This window comes from Gymnoscopelus braueri, assembly GCF_963280865.1.
Source record: "Gymnoscopelus braueri genome assembly, chromosome: 9".
NCBI classification, from domain to species: domain Eukaryota; kingdom Metazoa; phylum Chordata; class Actinopteri; order Myctophiformes; family Myctophidae; genus Gymnoscopelus; species Gymnoscopelus braueri.
Window position 1 is genome coordinate 39,255,102 of NC_137610.1, and position 14,078 is coordinate 39,269,179.

Sequence of the window (14,078 nt, forward strand, 5' to 3'; positions counted from 1 at the left end):
ACTGATAATACAATTTATACGACTTCCTGAAATACGAGACTGTCATGATGCATACACAAATATTGTATTACCCTTAAAGTGTCAGTATACAGTATTAGCACTCTAAAGTAAGGGCAAGGATTGTTAATGTTTCAAAACATTAAAATACTCTCAAGAGCACAACAATATTGAAAACCAAACAATTATTGTGCTCACAAGCTGCAAAAATGGCAAAGAGATAAAAACAGAATAATAAGATGGGTTTCTTGTTTACAAACATTACTGGGTGTGTGCACACTCAGGGGGCAAAACAGCTTTGACTGACATACACACAGCTGTGATTAGAGTAAGCTCGAGCAGCGAGCTGCAGTCTGTGATCATGTGACCTCAAGTACAAGTCTGTCTCAATCTAGAATGACGTGTTCTAGAAAGAGTGCTGCGTACTGGCCCCTAGCTGCGCAGAAGTTAGAAAGACCAGAGATAGAGATGAAGTCCAGGTTATCAAGTACTGTATAGGGATCAAATCCAAGAGAGATAGATGAAAGCATACAAGGCTTCAGTCCCAGATAGAAGAGTAGGGAACAAATCTCATATAGACAAAGACACTAGACAGTCCTGGAATAAAGGTATGGGTCCATCACCGAAGATAGACAGGGCCAAACCTTCAGGCTGTTTGGTGGACAGCTGTAGTCGTATTACATTCTCAATCATCCTGGAAGACACAGTAACAAAACTAATAAACATACTGTACTAATCAGTCTTCTTATATACAACATTTACCCCCACCCAAGTAAGGATATAATCAATCCCATATCACAAGCAACGATCGATGACATTGTATCTATACAAATTGTTTAGTTTTTTTTTATTATAAAATCTGGTGTAGAGTAGGTTTGGCCTATGCTTATTAAAATTGTGTTTACAGTATCTTTGAGTTACAGTTGTCGTTACCCATTCATCCTCTTCTGCTCCCTCGCCTTCTCCTCCAGGTTTCTGCATGTTGCCTGCTTCTCCTTTGTTGGCCATAATCTTGTCTGTCCATGACGCTCCAGCCTTCTCATCTCCAGCACAATTACACTTGGTCACTGTTCCCCCATCCACTTTTGCCAAGGAGACTGGAAGCGGAGAACACAGTAATTTGTGAGGATGATTATACATTATTTTATATTCTGAAAATATGGTTTAGGTACCTTTGCTCAGTGTTTAATTAAGGTCTATTTAAACTATTGCAGTTTGAACTTGACTACTAGTTTTGTGTAGCCTGACACTCAGCCTGAATTTTCATTTTGTTTGCCAGGCTAAGTTTTGTGGCAAATCAAAGGAATGTTGCATAGCATTTGTATCGGCTGGGTTGAGATATAATGTATTTTAATCGACTCCTAATACGTTTAAGATCACAGCACATGCTCTGTATAGCGTAACAACTTATCAGATGGGTCTCGTACATAAAAGGTTCAAGAAGCCCAGGTGTAGACGTTGTCCAGATATGAAGCATGAGAACACTCGAGTGCATAAACTCAATTTCTGTCTAAAGCATAGAAGTCATTGTTGGTAAGGGAAGGTAAAAAAAAGAGACAGCTGATTGTAACGAAAGCTCACAGATGAAAGGGCTATTTCCTCTGGTTTTCAGACGGACATCCTGTCCGGTCTCCAACTCCGTCTTGTCCATCTCTGACTCTGGGTACCAGAAGGCCATGGCACCGCTCGGCCTGTGTTTGTCCGTTATTTCCACCAGCTCCACCTTGTTCACCATTGCTGACAATTGCTCCTCGGTAAGGTGGTCTGACTCCCCTTTAGCCTCCACCTCTGTATGACGCAGAATAAGATAAACACAAACACACACCTTCAATAACTTAAGTATGCTTGTGAGGAGAGGACTAATGTAAACTTTATGTTATGGCAAAGTAATGCAGTTTCAGGCATGCAAACAGCCCCGAGGTGAAAAAGGTGACAACATGTTGTTTTCTTTTGGGTCAGGTGTCACACAATTGCCCTATTTGGGTTCAAAAAGGTGACTGTAGCTGAAAAGTGACACTTTTGCATGTCTGAGATATTTACTGGTGGTACAGTTATGATTAGAGTTACAAATTCCATGTAGCTAATGGAAGGTCTACATGAGTTTTGCAATAAGATGCCTACAAGGAACTATAGTAGGACAGGTCAGATTCAATCAATTCAGGTAGAGGATTTACTGTAAAATTAAATAAAATGACATAAATCTGCCATGAAAATATTCATTTTTATCACTAGCAAAAAGCCAATAAGCCTACAATGCCAGCCAGATAAACACGTCAAACTGTCTGAACACTTAACCACTTAAACCCCAGCATCGGTATTGTGAGCTTGTCGACCGGCTATTTTCAGCTAAAGCTTTCCCCACAATAACAGAAAATACACTAGCATTGAGCCCTGAGGGACTCCGGTTGACCCATATGGGGTTTGAGTGGTTACACTTAGCTAACAGATGTGAGCCCCCCCTGACGGTCACAGTAAGTAACTCACTGAAGGAGGACATGAGATAGCCAGTGTTAACCTTCTTGGTGTCACTGAAATTTGGTTCAATCTCCTTTCCGCTGGCATCGAATTTCCGTCGATGGATCCGTCTAGGTTTGATGTACAGCACATAGAAGCGAACCTGCTGGCAACAACAGCAAAACAATAACAACATGTCTAAAGTGTCTGGTTTGGTGGTAAGTAACGTCACAGTATGTCCGTGGTCTCTGGCTAAAATTATTTTACATCTTCAATAAAAAGTGAGACTTCAACTGAGCATACTCGATTTTATGCATTTGAATAACCCTCCAAAAAAATCCACGAATGAGAAAACCAGGGGTCTTCAACGTTTTTCAGGCCAAGGACCCCCTAGCTGAGAGAGAGATGAAGAAGCAGGGACTCCCACTTCAATATAGTGGGGGTCACATATTGTTAAATGCATGTTTTCAGACATTTAACCACTTAAACCCTCAATACTTTATTACCTTTGGCTCTGTTCTTGGTCTGCTCTTTTTCCCCTCTACACCAAACCTCTTTGCCAAAAATAGCAGATCTACAAGCTCACAATGCCTTGTGAGCTTGTAGATCTGCTAGTTTCGGCTAATGTTCCCCTCAGACAAGGGAATCTAGGGTTCAAGTGGTTAGTGGAAAAAAAAAAGTCACTATCAATCAAACAACGATTTGGTGGCCGGACCTCTGTAGTAACTCTGAGGACCCCCTAGGGGTCCCGGACCCCCTGTTGAAGACCCCTGAGCTAAACTATTAAACTGCAATAGCAGGTATAAGTTAACGTTACCTTCTGATTGCCAATATCCTTAATAGTATGTCTGGAAACATCCAGCAGTTTTCCCTCTAGAAGAACGCCTGGTCCACTGGCAGGAGGAAAAGGTTTGATTGATTGAATACTTTATTAACAGTTTACACATACGAGATTATACAATGATGCTAAAAGGATAACATGGGCTCTAAGGGCTTGTTTCCATTGTGGTCCTATGGCATTCAATTAATCAAGAGGTAAACATGTCAACAACAGTAAGATTTGTCAACTGATTTACAACTAAACACTGGAAACAGATTATACACTGTCTGCGACTCTACCTTTCATATGCGGAGGGAGACCAAACATCGTTTATTTTCTCATTGTGTACTGGCTTGTTTTGTAACGACGTGTTATTATAAATTCGACTCATTTTGCAGTTTGGTTTTTTTTTTAATCAAGCCAAAGCCACGAACGACTTCCTGGTTCCTGAAAACGAGAAACTAAACATGAGAGTGCGCTTCATTTGTTAAACGTGATGTGCCGACGGCTTCCTTTCCGTTTGTATGGAAAACTGCTTCGTGTCCTTCAAAGTGGGGTCTGGGGACCCCCCAGGGGTCCTTGAGGGGGTTCCAGGGGGTCCCCATCAAAATGGTTATATAGCATTAAAAACTGTTTTGCATCAGATATTTTTAAGTAGCAGACCAACAATCTCACGTTTGTCGATCTGCTTCTTTTTTTTTTAATCTTTAAAAACATTTTGGGATATTTTTAAAACATTTTAACACAAATCTTGTTCCTGTGTCAGCTGGCACAAAATATTTTCAGATGAGGGTCCGTGGCTAAATATATTCATTTGAGGGTCCTTGTCATGAAAAAGTTTCAGAACCCCTGGACAGTGGTCGGATGGTCCTGAAACATGATCATGTCAAGGATCGCCAAATGAAAATATTTCGTGTCAGGGACCCCCCATAAGATAAGATTTGTCAAGATAAGATTTTTCAAAAATAGATCTACAAAGCTCACTTGTCATCGCAAGCTTATAGGACTGCTATTTTCGAACATATTTGGCTAATATTCGAAAAATAAAATAGGGTTAAGTGTTTAATGTTCTGGGGACCCCCTGGAACCCCTGGGGGTCCCGTGACAGAAATTTGAATGACTGCGCACACACCCCCAAGTGTTCACAAGTTTATTTCAGTGTACTTGGCCGATAAGCTAGTGGAGCCTATATAATTTAAACACCAGAAAAGTAATCATATGACAATCCAAAATCTTATAAAACAATTATTTGATAATTGAAGGCCCACTGAATCCAGCTTTATTTGTAGGAAAGAAAATATGAGATACTATATTCTGATGAGCTGTACTGTATGCACTGACTGGAGCAATGAAACAAATTTAACAGCTGCATCCCCACTATTTCAACTTCAACTCATCAACTTTTTCCATCAGGTACTTTGTGCAAAAGCACCCTCCTATGACCACAGTTACATTAAATTAAATATAATAAGAACTAAGAGTAAGTAAATATACAGTTCCTCCGTCTCTTGTGCAAAATATAAAATGCCCATTAAAATTTTGTTGGACATGCCAACCCCTCTGTGGACCCCTTTACTTTCACCTCTCAGACATGCTCTCCCACTTTCAATCAGCTCACATGGTTAACAGCACAAGCCCTCGGTCTGTGTTTACTTCAATGTCATTCTAACTCGTTTGACACATCTGAGCAACTCCTCCTTCTCTCGTCTTGGTTTGAGAGATTGCGGCGATTCTATGGATCCAGGCGTAGTAAGGTTTGAAGAGTCTATAGCCGTGGGTGCTGTAGGGGCTGATGATCGCGATTCTAGCCGGCCACAGGAGGTTCGGACAGCTGGTGTTTTTTTTGGAGGGCCTCGTAATCTTGGAGACAGTTCTATGTTCTGGGATTCAACATGGGCTGCTGAGATGCATCCTGTTGTAGGAGGCTTTGCACTCGGGGCACTTCCGACCTGGCTTGGGTCCCAAAGCTTAATATGCGAGTCTATTGGCAGGGGTCTTTTTGCGCTGTAAAAGTCGCCAGTGTCCTCTGATGACTCAGCTTCCCATCTAGCATCTTGAGATTGCTTTGAGAGAGAAAAATAAGAATTGCAATGTTTACATTGCATCACTGTGTCTACTTAATTTCCGATACAAGCCTGTTTTCTGTGTCACTGTGCAGGTAATGTAATTATTACAGATGTTAAGATTTTACAAGTTTAGTTACCATGTACATGATAGCATGAAACGCATGGCTGAGATAATTTGCTTCAGTCTGACTTGGATTATACATCAATTCACACTCTTATCTATGACTCTTTAACATAATGGAATGTAATTAGGAATGGCTTTGGCTTTAGATTCTAGTTGTCATATCAGGTCACAATACAGCCTGCTAGTTGGGGCTGCTATTCACTTCACAAAGGCATAAAGCATAAAATGTCTAAGATATGTACCTTGAGACACTGGGTATTATGTCCTCCATTCTTCATTGAGTCCCCTGACAACATGGGATTCTTCTTCTCATCCACACCTGGACAGACATTTTAATTAATGTCAAGCCATTTTTGTGACTTTCCAAAATTGACAAACTGTCTAATGTCCACTTTCTGCAGCGATTGGTCAGGTGTGCTTAGGAGTGAAAATGGGCAGGTTTTCAAGTTGTCTGCAAACTCATTTTGTTCATTGATTCTTCTACCTCAAAACAGATGGAACAAGATGCAGGATGGATTCCCTATGAGAATATTAAGGCATACAGTACATTCACTACAGAAGAGAATGTTAAAGCAAATTATTCACTAAAGAAGAACATGTTAAAGGATAATTATTCACTGTAGAAGAACACGTAAAAGGATAGATTCGCTATATAAGAGAAAGTTAAAAGGGATGCAATATGGAGCATGGGGAGAAGGCGTGTGGTACATCTTTCAGCTTTCCTGGCTGTGTCTCTTTGTTAAATACAGAGACAACTAGAAAATTGTGCTCCCTAGGAGTACAGAGCTCTACCAGGCTGGGTTTTCTACCAAGGGCTGTGTCAGTCGTGGGGTGAGCTGTCAGGACAGCTAACGGCCCTTTCCCACCAGATCGCTGTAACTTGGCGACACCACCTTGGCCTCGGAAACTGAGAGGCCAACTGATCCCTTAAGGTCTATATTGTGTTGATGGTCCATATAAGGCTTATATGGACCATCAACACAATATAGACCTTTATTGACCCCTGGAGGGGAATTCATGTCATGGCATCAGTAGCAAAGTGTAAATGTGTGTCTGTGTGTGTGTTAGACCACAGTCTTACGATTTTATCTAGATCAAATAACAATTTTTGGTACACAATGATAGCATTCCCTATTGAGGTAAGTAGCTCTTATTAAATTGAGTTAGGCTTGCGCAGTGTCATACCTGAAGCTGTTTCACTCATGATACAATTTGTCAGAATGATACATGCGTGAGATAATCCCCACACACAAAACACAGAGTACAAAAATGTTTCAGTCATAAAGAACCGGTAATACACAAAATAATTCCGACTTCAGGTTAGTAGGCTTTTCATAAATGATATTTGTATATTACATCAAATTTTTGAGAAATTTAAACACAAAAGCAGTAGTTGTAGTTGTGAATTAGCAAACTGGACTTTTGCTAAATCCTCATAAGCGCTAAATGCACGCAATTCTTTTCGACAGGTTTTATTTTTGTTGTTTCGCGTCCGTTGTCCTTCAACAAGACAGCGACTGTCTTGTGCGCTCACCCCTTCTTCCCAGGTGTGGTCGGTGCTATCCGCCTGGAATGTGACGCAGTGACTAAGGGTGTCGCCAAGTTACCGCGATTCGTGGGAAAGGGCCGGTCGCGTCAGGACACGAGGAAGCTGCAGGGGGAAATCTAGTTTGTATGACTGTGCAACTTTTTGGGTTTGTGGCAAAAGTGAAGGCTCTTTTGGAGGTGCACTCTACAGAGGCCCCTCAACATGCAATTCCAAATTTGGGAATGACTGGATGTTTCGTTCATGATAAATGTTTTTAGACCTGCGGTTCAATAGCTATACTCAAAACGTAAAGCTTAGCAACTTGAGGGTGGCCGACTGGCCGTAGCTGAGTGGTTAGAGAGGTCGTCTGGTAATCAAAAGGTCAGCGGTTGACCTCCTAGCCCAAAGTGTTCCTGAGAAAGACACTTACGGTAACCCATAAGGCCCTCAATGTGTTTTGGAGGCCCCTCAATGTGTGATTCATGATTTTGGGGGAAAAACTGGCCCCTCCCACAAACTCTGGATGCCAATCATAGCCAAGTGGAATGGCATATGAAAAATGTGACTGATACTGTACATGTTGATCATACATGTTGAACCGATTTATGTGATTTGTTGAACCGATTTATGTGATTTTTGGATAAAATCTATAGAAGAAGCAAAACGTATGTTTTGAAGAAAACACAATGGTGGAAAATCTAGTCGGGCGGAAATGGGCTTGGCCCCAGGGGGGAAAAAGGTTGATTGTACGACCTATGGTTCAAAAGTAACAGGCAAAATGTGAAGCTTAGCAAAGTACGGGCGGCTGTAGCTTAGTGGTTAGAGAGGCCGTCTGGTAATCAGAAGGTCACCGGTTCACCTCCTGGCCCACCCAATATACAGTACGTGTCAAAGTGTTCCTGAACAAGACACTTAACCCCAAACAGCTCCTCCGCAAGCATTCATCATAACCATCTGAGCAGTCATCAGCTAGGTGCGGCTCAAACTGAATTCCCCGGGGTGGGATTAACAAAGGTCTACCTTTAGCTGTCCGATATGGTTTATTAAGCTCTTAAGAACCATGCCGAAGCCCTTAGTCACACAGTTCACAGCTGTTCTTTAGTGAACATGAACAAGACTGACATCTCCCCAGCAGGCTGTTGTTTTTTTAAATTGCTACATTATGTTCTCATTCAGTGTTTTGAGTTGTGTGTTTTTGTGTGGAATGCCTTTGCCACTGACCCTGCAAAAGGAATTTTCTCAGGCACAAATAAAATTAACTGAAATGTACCTGTACCATCACAAACATCTACTAACAATAAGGTCTGGTAGATTTAATCTGAAATACTTTGTAGCTAATGCTAGCCTTACTGAATGGGTAGCGGCCTAGCTGGATGTTAAGCCAGATGTTCCGTCGCTGAGCCCAGTCCCCAGGGGCTTCCACTTCATACAGGCGCTCTCTCTGGTCCTCATGTTTTTGCAGAAACTTCCTACACACTGGAAACACAGGGGACATGAACCCATAACCTCTTGAAGGACGATCAATAGAGCTAGAGCTCTTTTACAAAGGAGGGAGAGGTTTAATACACAAAGTAAATCTCGCAGGACAAAGGCCATAACACCATCCAAAACAAAATATCAAATTATTCCCTCAAATATGTATCGCAGACAAAGACTTGTTTTTCTACATCCTGAAACCACAGAGAACACGAATGAATTTATTAATGAATAAACAAACTGCTGAAGGCAATTTTGCTTTATACAGCAGGGGCTGAGACTGACCTGCAACCATGCTTGGTGACAAGGGAGAGCTGACTCCCAGCACCTCCTCTGTGGGGAATGAGGAACAGAAGTCCTCCAGCATCTGTAGTCCTAGACCACTCCTCCTCCTGCTGCTCCTCACCAATATAGTGTCCAGAACAGGGAGCAGGTAGCTTTGACTGGTGCAGCCATCACACAAGCTACCTTTAACAGGGCAGACATGGGAATTATACAATGTCGATTTTTGTTTACTTGCCAAAACATTTAATCCATTAAACCAAAAGTGTATATTAGGCCAGTAATATAATAATATTCATTATTTTAATACTCAGGTATCTCATCCCTTTTGGTTTCCTTACAAATTGTGCTGTCCCCAACTCCCTTTTGCTCCAGTTAATTGTATAGCCCCAAAATGTACAGAATGCTTGAATCAGGTTTAGCACCTTGGGAAGTGAGAGACATGTATTAGACAAGATAAGCAAAATGCTATCACCATCTAAATTTATTTTTAAATCATAACTACCTATTGGGGATAGCAGTAATGGTATCGCTTGCTGCAGTGGAGAGAGTAAGCCAGTTCAAATTCCTGCAGCTGGAGTTCACATCACTGAGTAACTCACCTGGGACGTACACACCGAATGAGTGTTGACGAAGGCACAACAACGCCTCTACTTTCTCAGCCGACTAAAGAAGTTCAGTATGGGCCACAAGGTCCTGTGGAACTTCTACAAAGGAACCACAGAGAGCATCCTGACTGGCTCCATCACTACCTGGTATGGGAACTCTGCTGACCTCAACTACAAAGCAATTAAAAGGGTCGTGTGGACAGTCAACTACATCAGTGGATGTGAACATCCCTGCTCCATCCAAGACGACGGACGTTGTGTCAGCAAAGCTCACAGAATCATCAAAGACACCTCCAGGCAGCCTCTCTATCCATTCAGCTATGGCCACCATAGCTGAATGGGTAGAGAGGCTGTATGATTATACCTAGGAGTATAGCACCTTCAAGCACTAGGACAACGGTCAAACTGTTCTGCTTCTTGATTATTCCTATTTTCTTTTGTTTATTTTCCTAGTTGATGTATACTGTATATGTTTACTATCATTATTGATGCTGCTTCAATATAATGAGGAAACTTAACAACATATTTTTTACTCATATACCTGTACACCTAAATATTATGGAAAATATTAAATTACTTATACAATATTTCATTAATTTAAGCCTTCCATACTGCTTGTTTTGCTATCAACTGTAAGACTTGTACTGAATCTGACTGCTGTGTATAGCCTCAGGGCAAGGTGCGAGCATTCTTTGTTGGGGAATATCACCGGGTTTGGCCTGCCCTGGCCACGGTGTAAATCATTACCTATCGTTTCTTTATCATGGGGTATAAAGAGACTGTGAGGGATGTTTTCATGTTTTCTCATGCCAATAAAGCTCCATTGAATTGAATGAATTGAGGGAGATATGAGAGAGATGTCTTTTGGAGGATGCGCTGACAGAAGACACAGGGGAGGTGAAGGCTGAGGCCTTGTCAAGTTGAAGATGCGGTCTGTTTGCCGCATGATTTTAAAATAAACATCTATTGCATTCACTTTACTGCATGGACATGATTTATTCCCTAAGGAACACCTTGAACCTTAATATCAGCATTCAAGCTAAAAGCACACGCATGGGGGGGTTCTAGAATTCGGATAAAGGAGATAGGCGAGAGGCACCCCCTGCAGCTGACCCTGGTTTGAGTCCGACTCGAGGTTCTTTACGGCATGTCAGCCCTGCCTGCTCTCATTCCCACCTTTCCTGTCTCTCTGTTAAATATATCTATTTGAAATAAATCATAAAATAAATAAAAAAGCAGAGGAGTAGGACAGGCGAGAGGGGGTCACCCTGTTGGGTAGAATGCGTTTTCCGCATGTAGCACACATGAGGAAAAGGAATGTTTGTTTTCCTGTAGAATGTGTTTTACGCATGTAGCACACGTGAGGAAAAGGCATGTTTGTTTTCCTTTTTTATTTGCTACATAGAGATTTAGAAGGCAGGTATGAACTTTTGACATCATATGGCTATTGGATACCTGTCAGGGTTCCCACACATGTTTACCAATGAATTTCCAAAACTTTTCCAGAATATTTCACCCAATTTCCAGGCCTATATAACAATCATTCAGCGCAATAGCGAGTCTCTTACTCCTATGTGCAATGGCCAAAGACCGACAGTGTAGAAAAAATAAAGCATAGAATGGTATAATTCCATTCAAAATTTCACGCCAAATTTACTAACTACCGTAACTACGCTGTGAGCTTGTAGATCTGCTCTTTTTGTCACGTCCGATATAAATTAGGCTGCAATCACGCAGGCAGCCCGTTTGGCGAAAAACTACTTATGTTACATCTTTCATGTAATGTTATACATGTTTTGGAAAATGTTTTTTTATTAACAAAATCACTAGCCAAAAGCAATGCATAGCCAAATATTTTTCCAGGACCTTTGATAAATAATAAATTCAATTTTTTTTCCAGGACTGGAGGTTTTTTCAAATTAAAAGATATTTCCAGGAATTTCATGACCGTGGGGACCCTGCTTTGTGCTTTGTACTTTGTCAAAAGCAATAAATACATAAAAATAAAAAATAAAAGATTTAGAAGGCAGGGAATATAATGTCTCCGTGCTGTTGGCTCGTATACAAAGACTTCTGAATAGGTTATGGCTTTTATGAGAAAAGAGAGAGTCTACATTATATTTGAATGCAACAGAGGTTCTATGGTTTTTATTTTCCACTTTGTAGCTAAGTGCCTTGTAATCTTAACATGCAACTAAGTTGTCTATGTGTGGGTCCCAATATTCTCTCACTGCTCTATTCAATGAAGGGAGCTCCCTTCTGTACCTATAGGACACCTATAACAGCAGGTGTTTAAGTAGGGCAAAAAATGATTGTGAAGCACAAACACCTCCCCAGTAATGTTTGTGACAATGCAGACTGGGAAGCATCTGAGGGTTCTCAAAGCCCAGGGGCTCAAGGCCTAGGAAGAGTGTTTTCCCTGCGGCTGTCATAGCCCTGAACGAGGACGAAGACAAAAAACAAAAGAACAAAATAAAACAAAAAACATTCATCTGTAAATAACCATGCTTGTTTTGCTTGTATTCCTGTTGTTAGCACAGTCTTGCGGAACATGCCACACACACACACCAACATTTTGCTGCTTGTACCTGGGACAAACAAACGCTCTTGATTCTTGATTCATTGCCTGCTATGTTTATTGTCTATTCATGCAAAGGCAGGCACTGTGTGCCTTAGTTCTACCCTAGATTGTTCTGTAGAGTGGTCCGTCTCCTCCTCTATCTCCACCACCACCTTTCCTCCCTCGTTCTCCTCCCTCTTACCTTTCTGTTTGATGGTATAGAATCCCACAGCCTCTCCATTACACCACAGCAGTTTACCATGCTCTCTACTGGGGTGAGGGCTGAACAGTGCCTCCTCCTCTGGGAGCTTCTCCACCACCTGGTTGAGCAGGAACAGAATCACCCTCTCCACCAAAGACTGCACCTGGGACACACCACAAATGGAATTTGAATGATTGACTGATTGAATACTTCATTGACGATTTGTAAGGGTACAGGGCGGCACACAGAAGAAAACGCACAAGAAGAAAAGAAATAGTTCTAACCTAGACACGACAGTGCTCAGTAAGTAAGTCAAAGTAGCAAATGAGTAAAAGTGAAAAATAAATAAAAGTTATAATTATGTTATTGAATACATATCATACTTTACACCTCACACCAGATGTAGAGATGTCTGTGGTGTGGTGTGCTGTGGTGGTGGGTGCACACCAAGAGACAAATACATTTAACGCACACTTGTGCGCTCACTGCGCTGCACAGCACACTTGTTTTACACAACATTTACCAAGACAAGGCCGTTCCTGGATTTGTTGGTTGTTCTCAAAACATCATCTACTGACCACCACTTCTCATTCAGATACAGGGCCACCACTGTAATGAAGGCAGAAAAAAGGTACAGTGAGTTTGTGTGTAAGTGTTGCACATGTACCACTGCGTGTCTGTGTATGCCTGTAGTCCTAACCTTGTGTATGGTCACCAGGGGGCTTTAGTGCTGGGAGCATACAGTCAAGCTGGTCATCTTCAAACAGCAGCAACCGGCTGACATTACGTCCCGTTACCTCCACCTGACCAGCCAAAAACAATCAGTACCTCTACCTCAACATCTAAATCTGCTTCATCTCCACACTGGCATCTAGAGTCTAGATGCCAGTGTGGAGAATGAATCACCATGGAGAGCTCAGATGGGTAGTACTGCCTTTAAAAAGAAACATGATTACCTTTATGTTCGGTATGCCATTGGACTTTGATTAGATATATTTTTGCCTCAAGTTGCATGCATATTTGGCCCAATTGTCAGCCAGTATGCTCTCATAGTATAAATATAACATAAAGTCAACTGAAGTTGGAGCAATAGAAAATGTTCTGGTAGGCTACCTTTGAGTGAAATGTTTCAATCCATTTATTTTCATGCTGCGCGACTGACTGCATTGACAAAGTAGAAAGATATTGCTCAGAAGCTGAGGTCAGTTCACTGGAATCCAGAGCTGGCAGGTGGTCTACGGGATACATGTTTCTGAATTAGGTGGGCCTGTGACAGAGAAACGTAAGACTGAATAAGAAGCAAACCCGTTTAAAGCATGTACAAACACATTTGTGGATAAGGGCGACCATGATAATTCCATTAGGTAACAGGACAGGTGGGCACCAAAACCATCTGGGCACTAGGGACAACTGGGCACCAAAACCATCTGGGCACTTTAATAGGAACATGTGGGCACCTGGACGAGTGGGCACTTGGTGCCCACCTAGTGCCCAGATGGTTTTGGAGCCCAGTTGTCCTGGTGCCCACCTTTCCAGATGCCCACTCGTCCAGGTACCCAGTCATCCCAAGAATATGGTGCCCAGATGTCCCTAGTGCCCACCTGTCTTGTATTCGACCATGAATTCAACGACCACAGTTTGAATTGTCGCTAAACGTACCTGGATACGTGCATGACAACGGCTATGAAGGTGGGTTGGTAACAATTCTACACCAAAGCCTCATACTACTAGGCTTATGAGAAATCCATTGCAATGATTGCACACTGTTAATAACTTACTTTAAATGAATATTATAGTCGGAGCAAATTCACTGATGAAAGGTTTTTCTGCCTGTCAGTCACTTCACTTCCCTGTTTGGTTTTGTTTTGTTTTCCCCCGTGACTCCAGTCCTAAGTACAAGCTGTCTTTACTTTTTGACTTGCACTGCTGCGACACCTTGTGGTCAGAGAGAGGAACCAAAC

At 41.8% G+C, this 14,078-nt stretch overlaps 2 protein-coding genes across 5 annotated transcripts; both read right to left on the reverse strand.

The window, feature by feature from the left end:
• Positions 1–27: 27 nt before the first annotated feature.
• arpin (actin related protein 2/3 complex inhibitor) lies at positions 28–4,308 on the reverse strand. Its single transcript, XM_080438286.1, has 6 exons — positions 3,571–4,308; positions 3,269–3,344; positions 2,482–2,614; positions 1,579–1,785; positions 931–1,094; positions 28–691 (listed from the first exon to the last, which is right to left on the reverse strand). Exons 1-6 carry the CDS (start codon positions 3,660–3,662, stop codon positions 683–685), a joined length of 681 nt encoding a protein of 226 aa, XP_080294412.1. The 5' UTR covers positions 3,663–4,308; the 3' UTR covers positions 28–682.
• Positions 4,309–4,407: 99 nt separating this feature from the next.
• Positions 4,408–13,997, reverse strand: fam169b (family with sequence similarity 169 member B). 4 transcript variants are annotated; one of them, XM_080438282.1, is made up of 9 exons: positions 13,896–13,997; positions 13,231–13,384; positions 12,818–12,920; positions 12,641–12,726; positions 12,118–12,280; positions 8,751–8,933; positions 8,340–8,465; positions 5,704–5,780; positions 4,408–5,334 (listed from the first exon to the last, which is right to left on the reverse strand). In XM_080438282.1, exons 2-9 carry the CDS (start codon positions 13,363–13,365, stop codon positions 4,921–4,923), a joined length of 1,287 nt encoding a protein of 428 aa, XP_080294408.1. In that variant the 5' UTR covers positions 13,366–13,384; positions 13,896–13,997; the 3' UTR covers positions 4,408–4,920. The 4 variants fall into 4 exon arrangements, with proteins under 4 accessions (XP_080294408.1, XP_080294410.1, XP_080294409.1 ...); XM_080438284.1 differs by having other exon boundaries at positions 13,231–13,352; positions 13,896–13,982; XM_080438283.1 differs by having other exon boundaries at positions 13,777–13,974.
• Between the last annotated feature and the right edge of the window lie 81 nt (positions 13,998–14,078).

Bases quoted from the DNA above. Each gene is read 5' to 3' on its own strand.
- arpin (XM_080438286.1), bottom strand. From the start codon at position 3,662: ATGAGTCGAATTTATAATAACACGTCGTTACAAAACAAGCCAGTACAC. The intron at 1,786-2,481 runs GTGAGTTACTTA...TGCGTCATACAG, and splicing joins CTATCTCATGTCCTCCTTCA to AGGTGGAGGCTAAAGGGGAG. The intron at 1,095-1,578 runs GTGAGCTTTCGT...CTCCGCTTCCAG, and splicing joins AGGAAATAGCCCTTTCATCT to TCTCCTTGGCAAAAGTGGAT.
- fam169b (XM_080438282.1), bottom strand. From the start codon at position 13,365: ATGTATCCCGTAGACCACCTGCCAGCTCTGGATTCCAGTGAACTGACC. The intron at 8,934-12,117 runs GTAAGAGGGAGG...GCCCTGTTAAAG, and splicing joins CTATACCATCAAACAGAAAG to GTAGCTTGTGTGATGGCTGC. The intron at 5,335-5,703 runs GTACATATCTTA...TCTCTCTCAAAG, and splicing joins ATAATACCCAGTGTCTCAAG to CAATCTCAAGATGCTAGATG.